The 26559-nt window shown below is 37.3% G+C and overlaps 2 protein-coding genes across 7 annotated transcripts in view; one reads left to right on the forward strand and one right to left on the reverse strand.

Moving 5' to 3' along the window:
- Positions 1-2983: 2983 nt before the first annotated feature.
- The window catches only part of vtd (RAD21 cohesin complex component verthandi), a 41296-nt gene continuing 17720 nt past the window's right edge, over positions 2984-26559 (reverse strand). The window contains exons 4-8 of one of the 5 annotated variants that reach the window (XM_070996195.1): positions 20257-20433; positions 19937-20192; positions 19132-19882; positions 12872-13033; positions 2984-3205 (exon numbers count right to left, since the gene is read on the reverse strand). In XM_070996195.1, coding sequence (XP_070852296.1) covers positions 3080-3205; positions 12872-13033; positions 19132-19882; positions 19937-20192; positions 20257-20433 — 1472 coding nt within the window. In that variant the 3' untranslated portion in view covers positions 2984-3079. Of the gene's footprint in view, positions 3206-10392; positions 10651-12871; positions 13034-13218; positions 13491-19131; positions 19883-19936; positions 20193-20256; positions 20434-26559 lie in introns of those variants that run through there. The other 4 variants (XM_070996194.1, XR_011604159.1, XM_070996196.1 and 1 more) reach the window with 4 other exon arrangements.
- Positions 22281-26559, forward strand: part of RpL15 (ribosomal protein L15) — a 330472-nt gene continuing 326193 nt past the window's right edge. The window contains exon 1 of one of the 2 annotated variants that reach the window (XM_070996202.1): positions 22281-22284. The gene's annotated coding sequence lies outside the window, so the exon portion shown is untranslated. Of the gene's footprint in view, positions 22285-23447; positions 23452-26559 lie in introns of those variants that run through there. The other variant, XM_070996201.1, reaches the window with a different exon arrangement.

Below are 26559 nucleotides of genomic sequence, written 5' to 3' on the forward strand. Positions count from 1 at the left end.
TGTCTACTACCACTTTTGTTGTTTTCTTATCTACTCTATACGAGTTGTTAAGTGTAAAATAAGTCATGGCGACCTATAGAATGCGAGTAAACATGTTGTACATCTTTGTTTTGGAAATGTTTTATAGTCTTATTTTGTGGCACAATAGACTTTAATAAAAATCTTATATTCCTAAGACGATTACTCGGATTCTAAAGGTTGCCATTATTAAGAGCGTTTTTCAGCAAAAATATTTAAGATGAGTTCAATTATATGGCCATATAGTTCAAAATGTCAGCAAACTACACTGCAGAACCTGTAGTTGATGACACATAAGAACACTTTTTCTCATATGGCACTTTTACTCAGAAGGACCCAATTATTATGGAAAAGTAGAAATGTTGTGGATTTTATTGGCTTTTGAGTTTCAATAGAAAGGTTCACCTCATATTTACGGTATGTTTTAGCTGAAACACGCCGCAGAGGTGAACTTTAACAATAAAGAACGTATATCCAGTTTAATAGTCTTCATTAATTAGTTTGTAACTGTGGATGTAACACACATATTTACAACGAAAACTTTCAAAAACTTCCTGAAGAACACCAACCTTTTTAATTCACAACAAAAACTTTTAAAATTTCGTGGTCTTTTACTTTGCGTTCGATGAAATGATTTGATTAGTCATTTTGTCATACTTGAAAATTTTGTTTCTCAAGGTGAGCTTGTAACTCAAGTTACAAGGAATTTTCTGAAGAGAACATTTCCAAAAATTCAATTTATTATAAACATATTATTTCTAATTAATGCAATTCAAGCATTCGTTAAAAGCTAAAGTATCTTGGTTACAAGTTTAATTCGGCAGAAATATCTGGTCAGGAGGCCTTTTGTTGTTGTCTGGGATTGGCCTTGTTAGAAACTAGCAATATGTTCGTTCATATTAACACCTTCCCTCCAAAACAACGTATTCCAAAAGATGCATCAGAATTCTACTGACATCTTTGAGAAAGGATTGCTAGACAGTTACAAACAAAGTCTTTGTTTAGACGATTTGTCTGCAAATTATGAGGCCGTGGAAGAACTCGTCAAGGGGTAAATAGTAACAGTGAGCCTGAAGAAGGAAATTTGGTTTAAGAAGATGTTTATTTCGAGCTTCGCGATAAGAGTGGTTCTATTAGAGAAGGAAATATGGTATAGCCCCGTTAATATTAACACAGATAGGCCTTATTATTTAAAACTATTAGTAACCCTATATTCTCTGTGGAGAGACAAAGAGTTAGACTTAATTCAAAGTTAATAGAGAAAACATGAAGAACGCAATAGTCAAGTTTTTCGAAAATCAGATACCCGTCGTTCTGTTTCAAATTTAAAACAAGGAAGAACGCTATATATATATTACTCAGCTATATGGAGATATGCAAGCAGCAAAGCGAGATTAAAATGCGCCACCTACCGGCGGTATACAGATTTAAGCGTTATGGGCGTTAGAGTGGGCGTGGCAAATTTTTTTTTTGATCAATCGATAGGTATTGACGAGACCAATACATTTCAGTTAAAATTTTTTATCTAGCATGAAAATTGTGGGCGTCACAGGTTTTCGCGGTTTGTGGGCGTTAAAGTGGGCGTGGCAAACTTTTTTTTGGGTCAATCGATAGGTATTGATGAGAACAATACATTTCAGTTAAAATTTTTATTCTAGCATCAAAACTGTAGGAGCCACAGTTTTGGGCGGTTTGTGGGCGTTAGAGTGGGCGTGGCACTGTGCTGAAACAAACTGGCGCTGCGTAAGAAGCTCAGGAATCTGCACGCCGAATTTCAATAGCCTAGCTCCCATAGTTTCCGAGATCTCAGCGTTCATCCGGACGGACAGACAGACGGACAGACGGACATGGCTAGATCGACTCGGCTAGTGATCCTGATCAAGAATATATATACTTTGTGGGGTCGGAAACGCTTCCTTCTGCCTGTTACATACTTTCCGACGAATCTAGTATACCCTTTTACTCTACGAGTAACGGGTATAATAAAATAAAATTTAAGGGCATTTCTATTAGCGCGGCACAACCACACAGGCCGTTTATTACTTGTTCAGTTTTAAGCTTTAGAACTAGTAGGTTTACAAGTAAATTAATCATTCGCATATACACTTACACAAATGCAAAAGACTTTTATTTTCTTCCCTCTTTGCAAAGCGGTCAGCGAATAAGAAGAGCAAAAGAGGAAACGCAAAATTGGTTTTGGGCAAACTTGTTTCTAAAATGAAAATCTTTATTTATTCATCTAAATCAGTGGTCGGCACACACATACCATCACAAGTTTGCCTTGCATTAGTGTGAGTGTAACAAACACGAAGCTTGCGCGCGGCGTGCTGAAGCGAGACGTTTCTCTGCTTTGCACTGAGATCCTCTGCCGCAGCAACAAAAAAGCGCGCCGAAGTTGAGAAAAAAATTACCCGAAGACCCATGCCGAAGTCACACGAACATGTACGTTATACGTGAGCGAGCAGAGGATGGGCAGAACACTTCCCTATGCTCACTAGATAGGCCGCTGCCGACCACTGATCTAAACCAATTTCATCCTCCTTAAAGTAATCCCCTCCCGACAAAATGCACTTATGCCAACGTTTTTTCCATTCATCGAAACATGCCAAATAGTCCCTTTTCATCGCCTTCTTCGATTTTTATCTCCTCAATCGACTCGATTCGCGTTCCCCGGAATTGTATCTAGAGATTTGGGGATAGCTAAAAGTTACAAGGAGCCAAATGGTAAAGAAGACGAGTGAAATGTGAGCCGGTGCATTATATTGACGGTACATTCGGATATCAAACTAAGCTAAGGAAACTGAATCTTAAATCTCTCTAGCTCTTATAGTTTCATGGATCTCATCGTACACCCGGATAGATGGACATCGATTTCGCAAGTGATCCTGATCAAGAATAACTACACTTTATTTTATACTCTACTCTGTACTTCAAGTAGCAATGCTATACGCTTAAAAAATTCCAATTTAAAATAAACATATCATGTTTTTTTATATATTTATATTAAAAATAAGTTAGAGATATGAGTTAAGAAAGATTTACATTTCAGCAGTGCTTAATATTAAATTTTTGGGTTCTCAAACGTGGCCCCTCGGGTAATATTAATGTCTGCATAGGGAGCAGATTGAGCAATGTGGAGCACCTTAAATTTCTTTAGCACAAGAAGGGAGTAAAACTTTTGAGCCGCCTGAAAGAAAAATTATTATAATTATTTTCTAAAATAAATATGAATTTAAAACTATTTAATAAAATAGACTTAAAACTAACTGGAAGATCGATCAAACGGTTTAAACTAGAATTATAAAAACCCGAAATACGGAAATATTGCGAAGGTGCTGAATTAGTACAATAGTCTTGTTTTTTTATCATAAATTCAAATTTGTTTTAGAAAGTTCTTCATGATTTTAAGACAGCGGTCGGCAGCCTCCCATGAAGCCGGTATGGCGATAAAACTCTGCTTGTTCTCTGCCGCCACACGTACAGTTTAGACCAGCGGTAGTTTGATCTTAGCTTAGGAACGCAGAAAGAAGAGGTTGGAATCGATTAAAATTTGAAACAAACTTGCTAACGGAAGCGGAGCGCCGCTAACATATTTAAAAATTTCATGGGGTTCTTAATCAGCCATGATGATGGATATCAAATTCAAAAGGATATTCGAATGTCACAGCCCACTGCACTATGGGGACTTTGCCCTGTTTTTTGGCATAAATCTTTTTCAAAAGTATTCAAAATTTCGAAAAGTTGATGTTATCAAATTAAGAACAGATCAAAATGTTATGTTACATAACGAAAATTTTAACTTAACAGGCCATTGTTAAAATAACAGCTGTCAAACTCAGCTGCTGCAATCGAACAGCACGTGAGTACGTTGAACCTAATTTTTTTGTGAAATTTAAAACTAAAATCTCTTGAACGACAAGACGTATATCCTTCTCTAAATATCTCTTGAACGACAAGACGTAAATCCTTCAAATTTAAAAAGCGATATTCATTCTGCATATGTGTACTATATGATGTTGGGGCGGGGTGGCTTGATCGCTGAAATAGGAATTGGAGCAGTACTTCTGGATATGTACTTCCTGAAGCCGATTCTGGGGCCTTAGCCGTAGAAAGTGGTGGCACTTCCGTAGAGGATGGATCTTTTGGCAGACTCGGCATTGGTAGGATTTAATACTTCGAGTACGTCCTGCCATCCAAGGCGGGGTATGGAACCCAATATTCGGATGGAGTATTCTTAGGAGGAAAATGATGTGTGGAAATTGGCAGATCGGAAGCTATCGACGGCCTCAAGAGTTCGATGGCGCTCCGTCAAATAGGAATCAAGCTCAAGCCACGTAGGAATTTCGGCTTTATTTTGGATAGACTGCTCCCATAATGAGAGAGTGAGCTTTGGTAGTTTTGTCGAGCACATATAAACCAGGATAGGGTCCCAATTCTCAATATTAACACCGGAAAAGTTTAAGAAAAATAAGCAACCTTGAAAAGTGCGTTGAAGTTCCTTTAAGGCTGCTCCCGACTCCTGTGCTATGGATTGCACATTAAAAAGTGTTTTCAGGTGACTGTTCACCTGCAATCGCTTATTTTCGAAACGCTCAGTTAGGTTATTCCAGGCTGAGCGAAAGCCATCATTGGTGAGTGGGGATCTTGAAACTATGGAATGAGCTTCGCCACTTGTTATTGAATTTAAATGGAATAATTTTTCAACGGGCGTTAGACTCGGATTGTCTATGTATATTGCCGTGAAAAGGTCCCGGAAAGTCGGCCAGCGAAGATAATCCCCAGAGAAAACCTCTGTGTCGATAGGAGGGAGCAGCCGACAGCCATAAGACGTGGAATTTTAGGACGGAGTTACTGTAGCTTGAGGTATTTGGTAGGAGCCTTTTTGGATTTGATCCATAAGCTGCGCGGCAAATATTTCATATGTGGATTACTTTTGGTAATACTTGGACTTTAGTATGCATTTAATGTCTGCGGCGCTCTCGCCTGCAGCTATAATGCAGTCGGAGTATATGTCGTATGCTGTTTTTACCGTTTGCCACAAGGAATTGAAGTGATCTCGTCGGACTTTACAGGCGGATAACATTGGGGTAGAAGCACCTGGAGCGTTCACAGTGGCCTCAAAGTGCGAATAGCGGAATAACGTTACGGGAATTGGAAAGACTTCGCTTATGTTTGTATGTCGGTGCGTTTGTTTGTCACCTGCACAAATTGCAAACGATTTGCTGGAGTAAATTTGTGGATATTGTAACTTTGTTTTAAATTTTAGAAATAGTTTAGCCGTATTTGTAAGTTGAGAAAAGTAGTTGGAGTGGACTGTATAAGAAAGAGTACTTAGAGTGGACTGTGTTAGAATATGTATGTAAATATACACACACAGCTGGAACACAGGTTCACCTGTGTGAATGTCGATTTTCAAGCGCTTTTTCGGATATTTCATGTAAGTAAACTATTCAAGGTTTTTGAATAATTATTTTTGTATTTTGTTAGTTTATTATTTAAGTTTATATATTTTTATGTACAATAGTTTTATCAAGAAAGTGTACTGGTGACCGAAGCTGAAACGTGATTTTCCCAAATTTACGGACCTAAACGGTGTGCAGGATACACCACACAAAAGTCGTCTGAAACAAAAGACGAAAATACTCCGTTATTCGTAATCAAATGGCCGAGGTACTGACGTAAGGATTTCGTAAATTTTTGAAAATTGTCAAAGTGGCGAGGTACGTTAGTACCTCGGATTATACAATCAAATTGACCCCTCAAAATTTTAGCTTGATTCGTCGATTAGATTTTAGAAAAACACGGTTTCCAGAAAAACGCGTTTAAAGTTTGAGGATGTGATGAATAAACATTTTTATGAACTTACATTCAATCTGCGATTCCAGGACCACCTAACAAACTAAGCTGGTTTCTTGGACGTTGATGCTTTATGGTCAGTACAAACAAGTGGCCCTTACGACACCAAGCAATGCTTGTTACGCACGGAGCCCTAAACCGATTTGGGCAAGTAAACGAAATCGCGGACATGGAAAAAGACGACATAACAATAGACAGTTTAAAATACATGCTCACATAGAATGGCTAGTAACATAGAAATTTACAAATTATTGGAAGATAGAAAATACATAAGCTTATTATAATTAGTTGCATTAGGGCTATCAAACAGTAAAACGTGACACAGTGCATTATAGTCGTCACAAAGAACCCGAAAAGGATCATGCAGGGCATAATTGGATCTACAAATTGGCAGGGACAACGGACGAAAACGACGAACTGTTCTACAGGGTACATTCCAGTTGAGGGAACTAAGAAGGAAGGGAGAGTCAACATCACCATTAATTAATTTATGCAAAAACGTAACTCCGTGACACTTTCTACGATGGTTCATGGTTGGTAAGTCCAGCAGGCGCAACCTCGCATGATAAGAGGGCAATCGAATTCCTGTGTCCCAGTTTAAACCTTTCAAAGCAAATAAAAGGAATTGTTTTTGAACGGACTCTAACATATTTTGGTAACAGCTAATTTGAGGTGACCATATACACGAGCAATATTCCATTGACGGACGAACAAGAGAAACATACAAAAGCTTTGTTGTGTATGGATCATCAAACTCCCTTGACCAGCGCTTCATTGAAAGAGATAAATAAAGATTTACAGATGCTTAAAGGTTTTTGCCCGTCAATGGGACAAATGGATAAATTGTTCATTATTCAATAGAATAAGTTAGCCGCGCACTTTGCTCTCTCTGAGCGCCGGCAGGGCTTTTTTCTTTGCCGCTGAGTTCGGCCGGCAACTATTTACATACACACACATACACGGGTAAAAACATTTCGCATTGTCTGGCTCTGACGTCATAGCTTTTTTTCTTGGGAGGTTTGTGTATGAGTGGGCGTAGCAAAATTTTTTTCGCCCAATCGATAGGTATTGACAAGACTAATACATTTCAGTTAAAATTTTCTGTCTAGCATAAAAATTGTGGGCGCCAAAGGTTTGGGCGGTTTGTGGGCGTTAGAGTGGGCGTGGCATGTTCGCGTAACAAACTTGCGCTGCGTATAAGGCTACGGAATCTAAATCTGAAATCCCAATTCTCTATCTTTGATAGTTTCCGAGATATCCACGTTCAAATTTACGATTTTTTGAAGTTTGTGGGCGGTTTATGGGCGTTAGGGTGTGCGTGGCTAACTTTTTTTTGGGTCAATCGATAGGTATCGATGAGAACATTACATTTCAGTTAAAGTTTTTATTCTAGCATCAAAACTGTAGGAGCCATAGTTTTGGGCGGGTTGTGGGCGTTCGAGTGGGCGTAGCACTCTACTGAAACAAACTTGCGAACTCACGAATCTGCACACCAAATCTCAATAGCCTAGCTCTCATAGTTTCCGAGATTTCAGCGTTCATCCGAACAGACAGACAGACGGACATGGCTAGATCGACTCGGCTAGTGATCCTGATCAAGAATATATATATACTTTATGGGGTCGGAAACGCTTCCTTCTGCCTGTTACATACTTTCCGACGAATCTAGTATACCCTTTTACTCTACGAGTAACGGGTATAAAAATGGACGTCAAAAATTACATTTTCTTTAAAAGGCACAATACGCCAGAAAAAGGATGCAGCAGCCATCTCTTTCGGTTTAAGAACATAATTCGAGGTTGCAGAGCTGCTCGTAAGACTTCACCATGCAAGAAAGCACAGCAGAATTTGTGGTTTCACAGATGTATTTCAAAGAGCAATGGACTTCCGATCCCATAATTTCACCCCCACTTCTGCAAATTAAATTTAAGGGTACACCGACCACTACAAAAAAAATGATCAAAATACCTTGCATAGTTCAGGAGTTATTATATAATGCCAAAAAAACAGGTCAAAGTGCCCACAGTGCACTGGGAAAAAGAGAAAAATAAATTCATAGCTTTGATTTGCCAACATGCTTTGTAACTCTGTCGGCCGCTAAAACTAGTAGGTCAGAGCTGATAGTCGTGTTCAAGCGCATTATAGATGGGGTTGATATAAATAAAGAAGAAACTTTGAACTAACACGTTAGGGAAAAGATGCACCTGATAAGGACAGACTCACTGACGTGTGCTAGATATTTTGAGTATAGGTATAGAGAAATTCTTAAATTTAGGGAGGAAACTGATCTCTTCGGAATTAATTGGGCTACTACCTATTATCTAAAAACACAAAATTTAATAATGTGAAATTTTCAGAAACTGTTTCTACTTTTCCATGGTAATTGGGCCCTCCTAAACAAATGTCCAATAAAAACACAAGTGCCATAACCTACCGGTTCCGCGCTATAGCTAAGAATACAAAGACCAATGTTTGCCAAAAATTTTAATTATGTGGCCTAAATAATTGGAACTGAAACACAATGAATAATATTTTGTGTTTGTCTTCAAATCTTCTGTCTACTACCACTTTTGTTGTTTTCTTATCTACTCTATACGAGTTGTTAAGTGTAAAATAAGTCATGGCGACCTATAGAATGCGAGTAAACATGTTGTACATCTTTGTTTTGGAAATGTTTTATAGTCTTATTTTGTGGCACAATAGACTTTAATAAAAATCTTATATTCCTAAGACGATTACTCGGATTCTAAAGGTTGCCATTATTAAGAGCGTTTTTCAGCAAAAATATTTAAGATGAGTTCAATTATATGGCCATATAGTTCAAAATGTCAGCAAACTACACTGCAGAACCTGTAGTTGATGACACATAAGAACACTTTTTCTCATATGGCACTTTTACTCAGAAGGACCCAATTATTATGGAAAAGTAGAAATGTTGTGGATTTTATTGGCTGTTGAGTTTCAATAGAAAGCTTCACCTCATATTTACGGTATGTTTTAGCTGAAACACGCCGCAGAGGTGAACTTTAACAATAAAGAACGTATATCCAGTTTAATAGTCTTCATTAATTAGTTTGTAACTGTGGATGTAACACACATATTTACAACGAAAACTTTCAAAAACTTCCTGAAGAACACCAACCTTTTTAATTCACAACAAAAACTTTTAAAATTTCGTGGTCTTTTACTTTGCGTTCGATGAAATGATTTGATTAGTCATTTTGTCATACTTGAAAATTTTGTTTCTCAAGGTGAGCTTGTAACTCAAGTTACAAGGAATTTTCTGAAGAGAACATTTCCAAAAATTCAATTTATTATAAACATATTATTTCTAATTAATGCAATTCAAGCATTCGTTAAAAGCTAAAGTATCTTGGTTACAAGTTTAATTCGGCAGAAATATCTGGTCAGGAGGCCTTTTGTTGTTGTCTGGGATTGGCCTTGTTAGAAACTAGCAATATGTTCGTTCATATAAACACCTTCCCTCCAAAACAACGTATTCCAAAAGATGCATCAGAATTCTACTGACATCTTTGAGAAAGGATTGCTAGACAGTTACAAACAAAGTCTTTGTTTAGACGATTTGTCTGCAAATTATGAGGCCGTGGAAGAACTCGTCAAGGGGTAAATAGTAACAGTGAGCCTGAAGAAGGAAATTTGATTTAAGAAGATGTTTATTTCGAGCTTCGCGATAAGAGTGGTTTTATTAGAGAAGGAAATATGGTATAGCCCCGTTAATATTAACACAGATAGGCCTTATTATTTAAAACTATTAGTAACCCTATATTCTCTGTGGAGAGACAAAGAGTTAGAATTAATTCAAAGTTAATAGAGAAAACATGAAGAAACGCAATAGTCAAGTTTTTCGAAAATCAGATACCCGTCGTTCTGTTTCAAATTTAAAACAAGGAAGAACGCTATATATATATTACTCAGCTATATGGAGATATGCAAGCAGCAAAGCGAGATTAAAATGCGCCACCTACCGGCGGTATACAGATTTAAGCGTTATGGGCGTTAGAGTGGGCGTGGCAAATTTTTTTTTGGATCAATCGATAGGTATCGACGAGACCAATACATTTCAGTTAAAATTTTTTATCTAGCATGAAAATTGTGGGCGTCACAGGTTTTCGCGGTTTGTGGGCGTTAAAGTGGGCGTGGCAAACTTTTTTTTGGGTCAATCGATAGGTATTGATGAGAACAATACATTTCAGTTAAAATTTTTATTCTAGCATCAAAACTGTAGGAGCCACAGTTTTGGGCGGTTTGTGGGCGTTAGAGTGGGCGTGGCACTGTGCTGAAACAAACTTGCGCTGCGTAAGAAGCTCAGTAATCTGCACGCCGAATTTCAATAGCCTAGCTCCCATAGTTTCCGAGATCTCAGCGTTCATCCGGACGGACAGACAGACGGACAGACGGACATGGCTAGATCGACTCGGCTAGTGATCCTGATCAAGAATATATATACTTTGTGGGGTCGGAAACGCTTCCTTCTGCCTGTTACATACTTTCCGACGAATCTAGTATACCCTTTTACTCTACGAGTAACGGGTATAATAAAATAAAATTTAAGGGCATTTCTATTAGCGCGGCACAACCACACAGGCCGTTTATTACTTGTTCAGTTTTAAGCTTTAGAACTAGTAGGTTATATACACTTACACAAATGAAAAAGACTTTTATTTTCTTCCCTCTTTGCAAAGCGGTCAGCGAATAAGAAGAGCAAAAGAGGAAACGCAAAATTGGTTTTGGGCAAACGGTAGGGTGAACTTGTTTCTAAAATGAAAATCTTTATTTATTCATCTAAATCAATTTCATCCTCCTTAAAGTAATCCTCTCCCGATAAAATACACTTATGCCAACGATTTTTCCAATCCTCGAAAAATGTCAAATAGTCCCTTTTCATCGCCTCCTTCGATTTTTATCTCCTCAATCGACTCGATTTGCGTTCCCCGGAATTGTATCTTGAGATTTGGGGATAGCTAAAAGTTACAAATAGCCAAATGGTAACGAAGTGAAATGTGAGCCGCTGCATTATCGTGATGCAAAAACAAAGAGCTGCTGTTGCCCATAATTCTGGTCTTTTTAGACGAATTGCAATTGCACGCAATCCCTTTATTTTCTTATAACATTTAAAGTAATTCAATAGTTATTGAAATATTCAAAAAGTGGGCGCTAGACAGGTTTTAGCGTTATGGGCGTTAGTGTTTGTGGCACCCTGCTGAAATAAACATGAGCTGCGCTTGAAGCCTAAGAATCTGCATGCTAAATTCCAACATTCTAGTTCCTATACTTTCCGAGATCTCAACGTCCATACGGACAGAGGGAAATGGCTAGATCGTCAGGCTAGAGATCCTAATCAATAACATATATACTTCTTTAAAGGGTCGGAAACGCTTCCTTTTAACTGTTACATACTTTATTCTACTCTACAAGTAACGGGTATAATAAACGAAGTAATAAAAATGTTTCAACAAAAATACAGATTTTTCGACAGTAAAAAAGTATTAGTAATAATTAAAAAAAAAATATCTAAATTCTTTGTTCAGGCTAGCTTGTAATTCTATTACTACAAGTTAAGTCACTAAAATATCTGAGAAAGTCGAGCGCTTGCAACGATGTAAAATGCCTAAGCCCCAAAACATATAAGCCGAAGAAAACCAACAAACCATTTTTCGTGCATCCTCTGCTCCTCTATTAAGCAAATGAAAGGCCGGACAAGAAGTGCGCTTGTATAGAGTAGGACCGAAAACGTAGCGATATAAAAAGCGCACAGTTTAAATAGCTTGAAGCTAATATTTAATGGTAGCGCGTAGGAAGGCGTAGTGTGAATAATATTGTCAACAAGAAGATGCGCTTAGATAGCAAATTCTCCAAGGAAATTGAAAAGATTTATTTGATCAAAACCTCTGGCATAAAAGTTAATATCGAAATCGGTAAGGACGCGATTGGTAAGTTTTTTGTAATGAAAAAAGGTGTCCACAAATAAAGTCAATCTCAATTTACACTAAATGTATGTCAAAATCTTAAAAACGATTTTTGTCAACAACGATTCCTTTAATGTGTAAGATAGTTTTCTATTAAACAGGGGAATCTAGAGTATGGTGACGAACTATTCGTTTTTTAATGGAACTTTTCCAAAAATAAATATTTTTCAAAAGTTTAAAAGAAGAAAGTTGCTGACATCCTATGAGCATATTCCCGTAAAAGTTCGATGGTAAAATTCCAGCGGAGTTAAATACTATTGCTCTTGGCGTAAACCACCATTTTTTTCACTTTTAAAAGTTGTAGGGAAGGTGACCAACTGATAAATACACACTAAAAGTCTATGCAGATGTGAAAATAATTTATTTTTTCTTCAAGAAAAGTTGAAAATGTTCAATAATGGAATACAAATTTAACTGTACACTTAGGAAAATGTTTACTTCAGTTCTTGGTTTAAATTGAACAAATTGAGTAGTTCAATTTCTAGTTCCCAAAATTCAACAAAAAATTATAGTTTTTTTAGATGTCGGCTGTATAAAAGAAACAAGTAACTATGTAATGTCAACAAATACCAAAAAAAAAGCAATCTTTATACCCCAGCCTTCATTCGTCACGATACCCTACAAGGAACTGTTATAAATATGATGGTGCCACTTTCATAAGGCGCAAAGAAAGAACTTTTGCTTAAGCTCATATTAATACGTGTATATATTTGTCTGAACTTTCCACAAATCTTTGATTTTTGATATGGCACTGCTGAAGCTCTTATAAATTGAATAGGTTTTATAAACTTTTAGTCAAAATTACCTCACGAACAAATTACTCGAATTCTTAATAATAAATATCGACTACAATTATTTGGAATTTTGGACGTGACGTCACATGTAAGATTTAACGAGTTCGACACCTAACCCTACTCGTCACCTTACCCTACACTCCCCTACCCTTTTTACACTTTTGGAGACAAAAATTGTGGTCGCCTTATTCGTTATAGCCATAAGCGGCATTTTACCTGTTTTCTTGAGTTTCCTAATGTTAGTTGGGAAAGAGCCAAACTATCTTTATCGATAAACTGTGCTCGAACGTCAATAAAAAGTTGTGCGGCTCTCTTATTTAACACACGTTCTTCGAATTGTTCGTCGGTCTCATTTTCCATTTGCTCGTCACTATGACTCTGTAAATAAAGAATGTTCAAAATAATTTTTTATTAGTGGACACTTTGACTCTGCAAATAAAGATTTAACAAGGATGAACACTACAGCGCCTCGACTATCATATACCCGTTACTCAGCTAACCAATTTAACTTACTAACTAATGTTTCGATTTAGTCAACAGTTATCAAGTCAATAGATACTCACAAAAAAAATAAAGTGTAAAATCTTCAAAAATGGAGGTGCACAAACTATTGGAATTTCGGGCTTCAGAGTGGTCGTCCAGTGCAAACATTGACTTTATTGGCACTAATATAATCTGAATGTCAAATTTAAATTCTCTAGCTACAAAAATGTGGGAACCATAGCGACTATTTCCGATTTCGCAAACTACTCCATTTAGCGGCGGACATAACTTTAATGAATTGTCCGATTTTATAAAATGTTAGAGTGTAAATAATTTGTTCGTCACTATGACTCTGTAAATAAAGAATGTTCAAAATAATTTTTTATTAGTGGACACTTTGACTCTGCAAATAAAGATTTAACAAGGAAGAACACTACAGCGCCTCGACTATCATATACGTATACGTATAATAAGTATTGGTATGCAGAAAAATATTTAAAAATGAGCACGCTAGACAAACTTAAGCGTTGTGGTCGTTAGAGTGGGTGCGGCACATTCGGTTAAAAAACTTGTGCTGAACCAGAAGGTACGGAATCAAGCTTTTTTATACAGATTCCAAGACAGATGGTCAGACGGATCCTTGTCAATAGCAAATGGGGAATTGTCTGTAAAATCGACATCCCTAATCTGATTTTGGTGCCAATTTTTTTTTAATTTTTTACTTGGATATAAAAAAAAATTTTGTGTTGTCGAATGTTGAAATAGTTACAAAGTAGTAAATAGTAATTAGTCTACAAAGAACATTCAAAATTTCAAGAATGAACAAGGAAGAACGCTGTAGTCGAGTACCTCGACTATCAGATACCCGTTACTCAGCTAAATTGAGATATGCAAGCAGCAAAGCGTTATGAGCGTTTGAGTGGGCGTGGCAAATTTTTTTTGGAGCAATCGATAGGTATTGACGAGACCAATACATTTCAGTTAAATTTTTGTAATTAGGATGAAAATTGTGGGCGTCACAGGTTTGGGCGGTTTGTGGGCGTTAAAGTGGGCGTGGCAAACTTTTTTTATGTCAATTGATAGGTATTGATGAGAACAACACATTTCAGTTTATTTATTCTAGCATCAAAACTGTCACAGTTTTGGGCGGTTTGTGGGCGTTAGAGATGCCACTTGCTGAAACAAAATTGTAGACACTCGACTATAGCGTTCTCTCTTGTTTTTAATTTAATTTATTTGTACACCAGCAGACTCGTCTTTTTTAAATTGTTCCAATCGATTTGTTTTCCGTTTGTCAATAAACCATTACAGTGGGACCCTACTGAAATAGTCTCAGAACCTTTAGAATCTGCATGCCGATTCCGAATTTTTTAGCTTTTATAGTTTCTGAGATCTCAGCGTTCAAACGGACATACAGACAGACAGCCAGACGGACAGATGGACATGGTTAGATGGGGTCGGAAACGTCTTTTTCACCATAGAGTAAGAATCTATATAGAGACACCATTTGCTCTGCCCGAATCTCTGCCCAACTTCTGCTAAGAGCCAATTCAAGGTCAAGTTTGAAGCTAACTTCGATTTTTTAACACACCCAACAAGTGCGAATCAACAGCAATAGTGGTGAGGATTAATTACAAAAACAAAACAGTGAGTAAGAGCGGTGCTGATATACAATTTCCCATAAAACTCACCGCGGGAAGGAATTACAAGGTCCCATCAAACTTTTAAAAAACTAGAGATATTATCTCTTTTCGCCTAGGTTGCATCATTGGCAAAGTCTCAAAAGAGAGCGGCAGAGCAAATGGTGTCTCTATATAGATTCTTACTCTATGCTTTCACTGCGTTGTCAATCTCTGACTGAAATCATTTTACCCTCTGCAAGGGTATAAAAATGTGAGCAAAATATTACAGATACTAACCATTATTGGTTTAAGCTAGGAGTTTGTAGTGTGACCGAAGTTTTCAAAGTTTACCCGCAATGCATGTAACAAGGTCTTACTGGCAAGTAGCTGGGTTTGTTGATCAACGAAAAAAAATGAACTGGAGCAACTTAAAAAAGAAGAGTCTGCTGGTGCACAATGAAATTAACATAAAAATAAATGGAATGTTCAATGAATGTTTTATTTATGTAAATTAGTATCTTAAAGCTTGATGCTGCATGGAGTCGCCCAGCATCCTGGTAATGGCTGGTGATGGCACTTTCAGCTGTCCCTTAGCGGACGACCATATTTCCTTCTCCCCATAGAAGCCGGCGCGTCCTCCATCTCCGCTTTAGCTGCCAAGTAGCTGATGGAGGTGGAGTCCGGTGGTTCCTCAATGGAAAGCTCGTCGGAGATCGAGCGAAGTCCCAATCGGCATGTTCCTTCTCTAGTGGGTCTCCTCCAGCTCAACTATTCTGCGGATTTGCCCCGTCGTAGCATTGCACTATGGGGACTTTGCCCTGTTTTTTTTGGCATAAATCTGTTTTTCAAAAGTATTCAACATTGCGAAAAGTTGATGTTATCGAATTAAGAACAGATCAAAATGTTATGTTACATAACGAAAATGTTAACTTAACAGGCCACTGTTCAAATAACAGCTGTCAAACTCAGCTGCTGCAAGCGAACAGTGAGTACGTTGAGCCTAATTTTTTTGTGAAATCTAAAACTAATATCTCTTAATGGATATTCATTCTGCAAGTTATCCAGCTCATGATCCCAGCCTCCTTACCCAATTTATAAACAAACTCTTCATATACAATTCTTAGCTGAGAACGTTTTCCAGATCGAGCGCCCAGCCGCCTTACCCAAGTCGTAAACAATTTCTTATAAACAATTCTTAGCTGGGATCTCCTTACTCAGCGTTCCCAAAGAATCCCAATTAGTTCCCTCACTTCAATCGAAGTTCATTATTAAGATTTAATTGCGCCGCAGTCCTCCTAACATAAACTAAGCTGGGTCCAGCTAATGTAAACAAAAGCATCCGGTCAACACCCGGCGAGCCCCAAAACTGCAGCGTAATCCGTTTAGCAATCGAGCAGAGAATTTGATCATCCGATTTCCCGACTCTCTTGAGTCCAACTCTTAATGAGTTCCCCAATTCTCTTAAACATAGGTTTGTTTATCAGATAATCGGCCCTTGGCCAGGCAATCCGTTTTTGCAACCGAGAAGATCGATTGAATAGAAAATATTGTGAACAGTAGAATAAAAGTCGGTATTAAGGAAAAGTTGTAAACTTGTAACTTAGTAAATAAATAATAAAAATAAATTTTTTTTAATTATTCGCAAGCGAAATAATTAATAACATATCCGCGTTCATATTTATGATTTTTTGAAGTGGGCGTGGAAAACTTTTTTTTATTAATCGATAGGTGTTGACGAAACCAATACATTTCAGTTAAAATTTTTTATCTAGCATGAAAATTGTGGGCGGCACAGGTTTGGACGGTTTGTGGGCGTTAGAGTGGGCGTGGCATATTCGTGTAACAAACTTACGCTGCGTACAAGGCTACGGAATCTAAATCTAGGATCCAAATTCTCTATCTTTGATAGTTTCAGAGATATCCACGTTCATATTTACGATTTTTTGAAGTTTGTGGGCGGTTTGTGGGCGTGGCAAACTTTTTTTGAGTCAATCGACAAGTATTGATGAGAACAATACATTTCAGTTAAAATTTTTATTCTAGCATCAAATCTGTAGGAGCCACAGTTTTGGGCGGTTTGTGGGCGTTAGAGTGGGCGTGGCACTCTGCTGAAACAAACATGCGCTGCGTAAGAAGCTCAGGAATCTGCACGCAAATCTGTAAATATCAATAGCCTAGGTCTTATGGTTTCCGAGATCTCAGCGTTCATCCGGACAGTCAGACGGACATGGCTAGATCGACTCGGCTAGTGATCCTGATCAAGAGTATATATACTTTATGAGGTCGGAAACGGTTCCTTCTGCCTGTTACATACTTTCCGACGAATCTAGTATTCCCTTTTACTCTACGAGTAACGGGTATAAAAATGACGACATTTTTAAGATAAAGATTAAACATTTTTTTTAAATTTTCAACAAGATATGCCTCTATCTGTTTGAACTAAAACTAGGATAAATGCTCTAGTCGAGTGCCTCGACTAACAGGTAGCCGTTACCCAGCTTAAGGGACCAAAGGGAAATGGAGATATGCAAGCAGCAAAGCGAAATTGTAATGCGCCACCACCCGCTATCCCAATATACGGCTATGTGGGCGGCAGACAGTTTTTAGCGTTATGCGCCGGGCAAATGTTTTGGGTCAATCGATAGGTATTAACGAGACTAATACATTACAGTAACATTTTCTTCTAGCATGAAAGCTGTGGGCGCCACAGACTTGGGCGGTTTGTGGGCGTGGCCCCTTTTTATAGGTCAATAGAAATGTGTTGACGAGACTACTACATTTCAGTTAAAATTTTTTCTCTAGCATGGAAATTGTGGGCGCCACAGGCTTGGGCGGTTTGTGGGCGTTAGAGTGGGCTTGGCATGTTCGCGTAACAAACTTGCGCTGCGAACAAGGCTACGGAATCTAAATCTGAAATCCCAATTCTTTATCTTTGATAGTTTCCGAGATATCCGAGTTCATATTAACGATTTTTTGAAGTTTGTGGACGGCTTGCGGGCGTTAAAGTGGGCGTGGCAAACTTACTAACATACTTTCCGACGAATCTAGTATACCCTTTTACTCTACGAGTAACGCGTATAAAAATACCCAAATGATGACCAGTTTTGGTGTATTATTTTCTCTGTGTACCATTTGTCTGCAATAAATCCTCTTTTATCTCACCTATCCAACGGATCCCTTGATTGTTTTGTGTGACTTTAATCAGCCTGATATTTCTTGGCCCCCTCCCAATGACTCACTTGTGTCTACAACTTTATCTTTCCATGACCTTGTTGATGGTCTGTAAGAAATATCATAGCAGCAAGCAAGCTTTATACGTAATTCACTGAAGAGACAATTAGATCTTGTATTTGTTTTAGATCCGTCTAATCGTTTAGTCACAAGCGTCTTAAACTCTTTTTTCAATGAATGCGTTCCTAATACACTTCCTGCGAAGCCTAACAGACCTCCTTGGATTACCAATGTGCTTCATAAATTTCTAAATTGTCTGCAACTCCTAAAGCATTAAACCGCATTTTTACTTTTTATTTCCAAAATGTTTGTTCCTGGCTTATGTCACCGTGTCAACCTGGTTTTGTTAAGATCGAAGATCGCCTCCCATAAACCTGCTCGCTTTGAAATCTATTGTAATAAGTGGATTTAACAAAAAACAAGGAAGAACGCTATAGTGGAGCACCCCGACTATCAGTTACCCGTTACTCAGCTAAAGGAAATGGCAGCAAGGCGAGATTGTAATGCGCCACCTACCAGAGATCTCAATACATGATGATATGGCGGCAGACAGATTTTTGCGTTATGTGCGTGTCAAACTTTTTTTTAGTTTAATCGATAGTTATTGACGAGACACATACAGTTCAGTTCAATTTTATTTTTTAGCGGGAAAATTGTGGGCGCCACAGTTTTTGGCGGTCTTAGTGTGTTCGCGTAATAAACTTGCGCTGCGTACAAAGCTGAGATATCTAAATATGAAATCGTTGATAGTTTTCGAGATATCAGCGTTCAAATTTACGATTTGTTTAAGTTTGTGGGAGTCAGAGTGGGCGTATCATGTTCACGTACCAAACAACTTGCGCTGTGTACAAAAAAAAAGACTGAAACCTCAATCCTCTAGCTCTTATAATTTCCGAGATCAAAGCGTTCACATGAACAGACGGATCAAGAATATATATGGTTTATGGGGTCGGATATGCTTCCTTTTACTTGTGTTGTACTTTCTAACGAGGGCACAGGCTTGGAAAGCCTTAATGAATGGCTTTAGATAAAAAACTACTATGGTTGTGTTGTGAGAAGTATCCCAAAAATGTTTGTGATCCATATACGATGGGTACATGCAATACCCTATACAGCCTTACACTATTTTGACGAACATACCTGACCAACAAAAGTTGGAACATCATAGTTGTTCCATCCTTTTAGAATATTGTTTGTTTTTTTTAAAAATCCAATGTCATTTAATAAAGGCCGTTCAATAGATTCATTTAAAATTGCGCTAATTTGATCTGTAGGTATAATTGGGATATTATCCATCTCGACAATATTTGATTGCTGCGGGCTTGTTTGGCCATGATCCAATCCAGCTGGCGTTGAGTCTCCTTGATTAAAATCATCCCCCATGTCATGATTTGTGTTTCTTGGTGTTAATGGCAGTTCATTTATTGATGAAAATTGTTCCATTTCATTTAAGGATAATAAGTCTGGACTTCGCACATTATCAAAAAGAGTTGATTCGTTTTGACAAGCAATACTTTCTTGGTCTTTTGTTGCAATGTCCAAAGAAACGGCAGACAGCCCTAGAGGTTTCTTATCTTCTCTTAAGGTTTCAGGGGTCTCTAGGCTTTGAATAAGTGAATCTGCTACATGGTCCAAAAACTGATGGGAAGAAAGATCGTTTTTACGTTTGCGTCCTTTTTTATTAAAAATAATTAATGAATTTTCGTTTTCTTGAGCATAAAATTCCAGTGCAAGAATTTCCATAGGAGCAACACTTGAAAAGTCTTCAAAGAATGTTGAATGTGAAAACAACTGTCTGTTGTAATTAGTAAGTAAGGACCTGGCAGGTATGGATCTTGATGGTAATGAGAACAGTTTTTCAACGCCTCCTGTTTCTTTCCAATACATTAACCTGAAAATAACGGGTCAATACAATATTATACTTATCATAACCTTAAATTAATACCTTTTTGTAGGTGGAGCCAGATCCAGTGTTGTTAATATATCAGAAGTATCTGCCAATTGAGCCTTCATTTCTTCTCCAGAAATATTTTTGATTTCGTCAATAATAAGTTTTCTCTTACGCTTCGCCTTTGTCACGCCCCTATAAATGGTTGCATCAAGAGGAGCTAATGCAAATCCCTCATCCTCGTTTGGAATAAGAGTTACTTCATTTATTAGCACATTATCAGACACATTGGATGGTTCTGGCAAATTAGTTTCTAATAGATTTATACAAATTTGTTTTAAATATTTAATGTTTTAAAAAATAAATTTAATTCTTACCATCTTTCTCATCAACAACTGAATTTATAAACGATGGGGCAGGCGAAGGAATGTTGTTACAATTAATAATGTCATCTTCGTCAGAATCATCAGCGATGATTACGTCTGAAGGTTTTTTAATCTGCTCGACTGGTTGAGAAGGTTCTCCAAAAAGGTCATCTTCAAAAAGTTCTGGCTCTAAAAAAAACAAGGACAAGAAAGTTCAGTTTTGGGAATGTGTTGTGAAATTAATTTATCGATGATTCGCAGTATTATCAGACTGTTACCCGGAAGGAATTTTTGTCACATTCAATAAAAGTGTGCCAATTCATTCATAAGCAGAGATCTAAGCCCTCCTTGGATGTTGTGCATTTACCAGAAGGAGGACCAATGCGTCTTTCTAGTTAATCTAAATATGCACAAAATGGGCTTTCTTTCGGATACTACTTCTTTTCGTCGTGGTGTACTGCCCTATTCACAAAATCAACATCTGTATACCGTACGCAGCAGAACGTATTATTTTCACTGATTAATATCAGTCTAAAACTGTAATCGATTCGCTTACAGCACCGTGAGATCTGCGCATCCCAAACAGCACCATGTTAATATTAACATTATTAGTATTAACAAAAAATTTAATTAACAAGAAAGGAAGTTATCTTTGGGCAAGCCGAAGCTTGTATAGCCTTGCAGTTATAATTATTAAATTTAAAAATACAAAAAATGATATTCCCAATAGTATAAGATAATATGTCAGAAAACACCGAAGCTATTATTTGTTTTATATTATTTTCCCAACAATTTTCCGATCGTTTCTATGGCAGCTATATGATATAGTCGTCCGATTTTAATAAAATTAAATTCGAAATTCAGAACTAATTATTTCCAAGCGTAGGAGGTTTTATGTTAAAAAACACCGAAGCTACAACTTGTTTCATATTATTTTCCATCCAATTTTCCAAACGTTCCTATGGCAGCTATATTATATAGTCGTCCGATTTTGATAAAATTAAATTCGAAATTCAGAACTAAATAAAAAATGTTATTTCCAAGCGTAGGAGGTTATGTGTTAGAAAACACCGAAGCTATAATTTGTTTCATATTATTTTCCCACCAATTTTCCGATTGTTCCTATGGCAGCTTATGCTATAGTCGTCCGATTTTGTTTAAATTTAATTCGAAATTCAAAACTAATTAAAAATGTTATTTCTCAGCTTAGGGGGTTATATGTTAAAAAACACCAAAGATATAATTTTTTAAAGTTTTTTTTTCGATTATTCCTATGGGAGCTGTAAGATATAGTTGTCCGATCCGGCTGGTTCCGACTTATATACTACCTGCAAAAGATATAAAATTTTTGGGAAAGTTTCAGCCCGATAGCTTAAAAATTGAGGGACTAGTCTGCGTAGACGGATCGGACAACTATGTCTTATAGCTCCAATAGGAATAATCGCAAAAAATTTAAAAAAAATATATCTTTGGTTTTATTTAACGTACATATAACCTCCTAAGCTTAGAAATAACATATTTTAATTAGTTCTGAATTTCGAATTAAATTTTATCAACGATCGGAAAATTGGTGGGAAAATAGATTCCTGAGCTTCTTATGCAGGGCAAGTTTGTTTCAGCAGCGCGCCACGCCCACTCAAACGCCGACAAACCGCCCAAAACTGTGGCTCCTACAGTTTTGATGCTAGAATAAAAATTTTAATTCTTCTCATCAATACCTATCGATTGACTTAAAAAAAGTTTGCCACGCCCACTTTAACGCCCACAAACCGGCCAAACCGGTGGCGCCCACAATTTTTATGCTAGATTTTAACTGAAATGTATTAGTCTTGTCAATACCTATCGATTGATCCAAAAAAAGTTTGCCACGCCTACAACAAACCGCCTCCAAGCCACCCAAAAACGTTCGTTTGAACGTAAACTTTAAAAGCTTGAAAGGATTAAGCATGTATATTCTTAAGATTCTAGCAAACCTCCCAAAAAGAAAAGCAATGACGTCAGAGCCATACAATGACAAATGTATTTATGCATGTGTGTGTTGCAAGCTGAATTGCGCGGCGAATAAGAACTTTTCCGAAGAAAGATATTCGACCAAATATTTCATTGAACAACTTAAATGTTTTAAGCCTATTTTATGTTTTGCTCTCTCTTTCTTGGCGCTGCCAGAAACATACACAAGCCGGGCAAAAAGTATGATAACGAAAATCGGTGCCGGCTCTTAGACGGAGAGGAGTGCGCGGCTAACTTATCCTATTAAATAATTTAAAAAATTTAACAGTATTAACTATTTTTTTTTCCTATTGGACTCCCCTAATCTCTTCCAATTTAATTTACCTAATTAAGGTTTACATTTCTGAAAAACAATGGTGTGGTCGCGGGGGAGGGCTTCTCGCTCTTCGCAATTTCTCTTACCGCAGTGCACTCACATGGGCCACATGAGACGAAAGGTTAGAGTAAAAGGACCGAAAATCCGAGCACGTAAAATTGGCGCGTAAAACTTTACAGCTCTGTAAATCGTTCTTGTATGTCTTTTATCAGATATGCACATGCACTGTTTTAACCAATACCTATAGGCTGTCCCATAAAACGCTTACAAATTTCCCAAGGAGTTAGGAAAAGCAATGACGTCAGGGCCAGATAATGACATATATTTACATATGTATCACACCGCTCAATAAGTTCCAGGCCTAACAAGGAAAAACACTTTTTTTTTGAAAATTTTGTTTTATTCATCAATATAGTTTCCATCTACGGCTATACACTCAGTCCAGCGCTTCTCCAACCTTTCTATGCCATTTTTGTAGAAAGATGAACTTTTACCCTCAAAATAGGTCTCAGTATCGACAATCACCTCTTCATTTGATCGATATCTCTTGCCTTGGAGGTGCTATTTGAGATCTGAAAAAAGCCAGTAGTCACTGGGGGCCATATCTGGAGAATAAGGTGGGTGCGGCAGAAGTTCGAACCTCAATTCACTCAATTTCACCATTGTTGCCATAGACTTGTGGCATGGTGCATTATCCTGGTGAAACAGTGGTTTCTTCTTGGCCATATGTGGACGTTTTTCCTTGATAACGCGATCCAATCGATCCAGCAGTTTTATATAATATTCGCTGTTTATTGTTTTACCTTTTTCTAGGTAGTCTATAAATAAAATCCCATGTGCATCCCAAAATACAGAAGCCATAATCGTACCCGCCGATATTTGTGTTTTGGGACGCTTCGGACGGCTTTCACCGGCTACCACCCACTCAGAAGACTGACGACTGGATTCTGGAGTACAGTGGTGTATCCAGGTTTCATCCATGGTTACGTAACGGCGAAAAAAATCGGTCCTATTGCGCTTCAACATGCTTAAACACGTCTCGGAAGCATCGATGCGTTGTTGCTTTTGGTCTGGTGTTAGCAATCGCGGCACCCACTTCGAGCAGAGCTTTCTCAGGTCCAAATGTTCATGTAATATCGTAAACACACTGCCTTCCGATATCTTTGAGGCATCAGCTATCTCCTTTAATTTCAATTTGCGATCGGCCAATACCATTTTTCGGATTTTTGCCACATTTTCTGGCGTAACTGCTGTTTTTGGGCGACCACCACACGACCACGTTTAAATTCATTGTACCAATCTTTGATGGTTGATTTTCCCGGAGAAGAATCTGGGTAATGTTTATCAAGCCAAGCTTTTGCTTCTACTGTATTTTTTCCTATCAAAAAACAGTGCTTAATCAGGACACGAAACTCCTTTTCTTCCATATTGTAGAAAAACCCAAAGGTTGTGTTACTTAAAAATTTGTAACTTAAAAGCACGTGGTCACAGAGTTGTATAATTTTTACACAGAGCTTATGATAATCGACACTTTCGATAAAAAATATCTATATTTGCTTACTACTGCTCCTTATATGTCGGGCCGCGAACTAATTGAGCGATGCGATATGTTTGCGTGTAAATAGTTGCAAACTGAATTGCGCGGCGAATATATGCAACTGTTTTAAACTATGTATGTTTTGCTCTCTTTCTCGGCGCAAGCTGAAACGAAAGCGTGACAAAAAAATTATAATGTAAAGCGCTGCCAACGCAAGGAGAGAGCAGAGTGCGCGGCTCTCTTATTCTATTGAATATTCAACAATTTAAACTATTTGTCCTTTTCTCCTCTGTCCAATTTACTTATTGCTATTATTTTGTTGTTTGTTGATGCTTAACGAACATACATTAATTAAGTGTTTTCAGTCTGTTTTATGTTTTGCTCTCTCTGCCTTGGCTCTGGCTAAACCAAAGCGGAACAAAATAATGAGAATAAAACGCGCTGCCAACGCTAAAAGAGAGCACAGTGCGCGGCTAACTTACTCTACTAAATAATAAACGATTTAATTTTGTGCCCCTTTTTGGCTCTACCCTAACACCAATTCATTGGTCTACCAGTTTGATTTACCTAGTTCCGATCAGGTTAATGTATGATTTAAATTGCTAAAACAATAGAAAGGGTGCGGGAGGGAGGGCTTTTTGCTCCTAGCATTTTCTCTCTTAGTGCATTTTTATGCGCCAAAAGAGAAGGGAAATTGGAGTAAAAGGACCGAAAATCCGTGCACGTAAAATTGGCGGGCAACACTTTACAGCGCTGTAAATCTTCAGTTATGTCTTTAGTCTAAGACTAACCATCGTAAGCAAAACTATTGCCCGTGTGCCGAATGCGATTTTTGCGAATTTTGCAAGTGTCTTTCAATTTAAAAAGCGATAATCTTAACGTAAATTAACCTTTGCAAGCAATTTAACGTAAATTTATTAAATTAATTTTTCTTTGCTAAGAAGTTAACGTAAATTTGTGGTTTTCCTTTGCTAAGAAGTTAACGTAAATTTGTGTTTTTACGCGGACGCGAGTTGTTGCTGCTTCTACCAACGTCGCTGCCGCTATTTGCTGACGACTGATAATAACAATGATTAACATTTATATTTGTAAATTTTTTTCTGGTAAATTTTCAGTTTTAAATTTTTTTTCATTTTTTATTTTAAAGTAGTTTCATTGACAATTATAACCATTTATATTTTCATATTAAAAATTTTTTCCGATTGAATTTTTGATTTTCAATTTTTCTAATCGCTTCGCACTTTTTTCCTACTTATAGAAATATAAGAAAATTGCCTTTTTAAAGGCTTTTTTTATATTTTTATAAATTTACGTAATTGTTATCTAATAGTCCTATAAGTTTTAGTCTTTTTAAAGACTAACACTTATAATTCTATTTATAAATTAAGGTATTTTTTTATTCACTTAATTAAGGGTTTTAATATTTTAGTAATATTTATTAAGTATCAACCTTAAAGTAGAAATTATAAAAATATTTTAAGACTAGGTCTTTTTAAAGACTTTTTCTTTGATTATTATTATTTCATATTTTGAATATACGTATTTAACTTATAAAATCGTAATAGGGTTATATATTTCGTCTTTCAAGGACTTGCACTTATAGATCCATTAATTTATATTAACTAATCCTTTTTTTATAAAATTATATTTATTATTTATATTTTAAAGATATATTTTCCATTAGGGAAATTAAATATTTTTATAAAAATGCCTAGACTAAATAGACCTACTGCATCTCAATCAATTAATAAGAAATAGGGCAAATAGGGAAAACATTGAGTATGCAGAGATGGAGAGGGTAGAAAATGTAGACGCTCATCGTAGGCGAGGGGAAAATTTTTAATAGGTAGGTCAAGACGCCTAAATCTGCCGATACTCAGTGTCGTTCAGAAAGGCGACAGATTAGCGAGCTTAAAGATATAGAGCAGGCTCAAAACACTGCTGACCACTCGGAAAGACGCTCGAATCCTGCTTTCCGTGCGGATGACCAAGTAGCCGATACTCGGCGTCGTTCAATTACGCGCTTGGATCCTACGTATCGTGCGGGTGAGCAAGAAGCAAATACTCTGCAACGAGCACAGGTTAGATCAACAAAGGATCGCCTATTGGAAAGAGCGCAGGATAGGGCTAGGAAAGCTACAGCTAGAAGTTTTAGGAATCGCAGGGTCGTCGAGCAGGCGAGAAATACACTCGCTCGACGAAGTGCACGTATAGCTGCTCGACAAGCAACCATCGATGCAATTCAAAATAAAAGTCAAAGAGTTAGTCAGTTTAGAAGCCTTGGTGGAAACAGGGAAGCAGAAAACCTTCGGAACTTAATCCGAAGTCAGGAGATACGGCATAGTATATCTCAGGAGCATAGGCCCAGTAGAAGACCTACTGAATTAGAAGTTCTTATAGCCACTTTTAATAGAAAGAAAAAGCTTTCTAGAGCCTATTTAGAAAAACATTG

Source organism: Drosophila suzukii, chromosome 3 (assembly GCF_043229965.1).
Source record: "Drosophila suzukii chromosome 3, CBGP_Dsuzu_IsoJpt1.0, whole genome shotgun sequence".
Classification (NCBI taxonomy): Eukaryota; Metazoa; Arthropoda; class Insecta; order Diptera; family Drosophilidae; genus Drosophila; species Drosophila suzukii.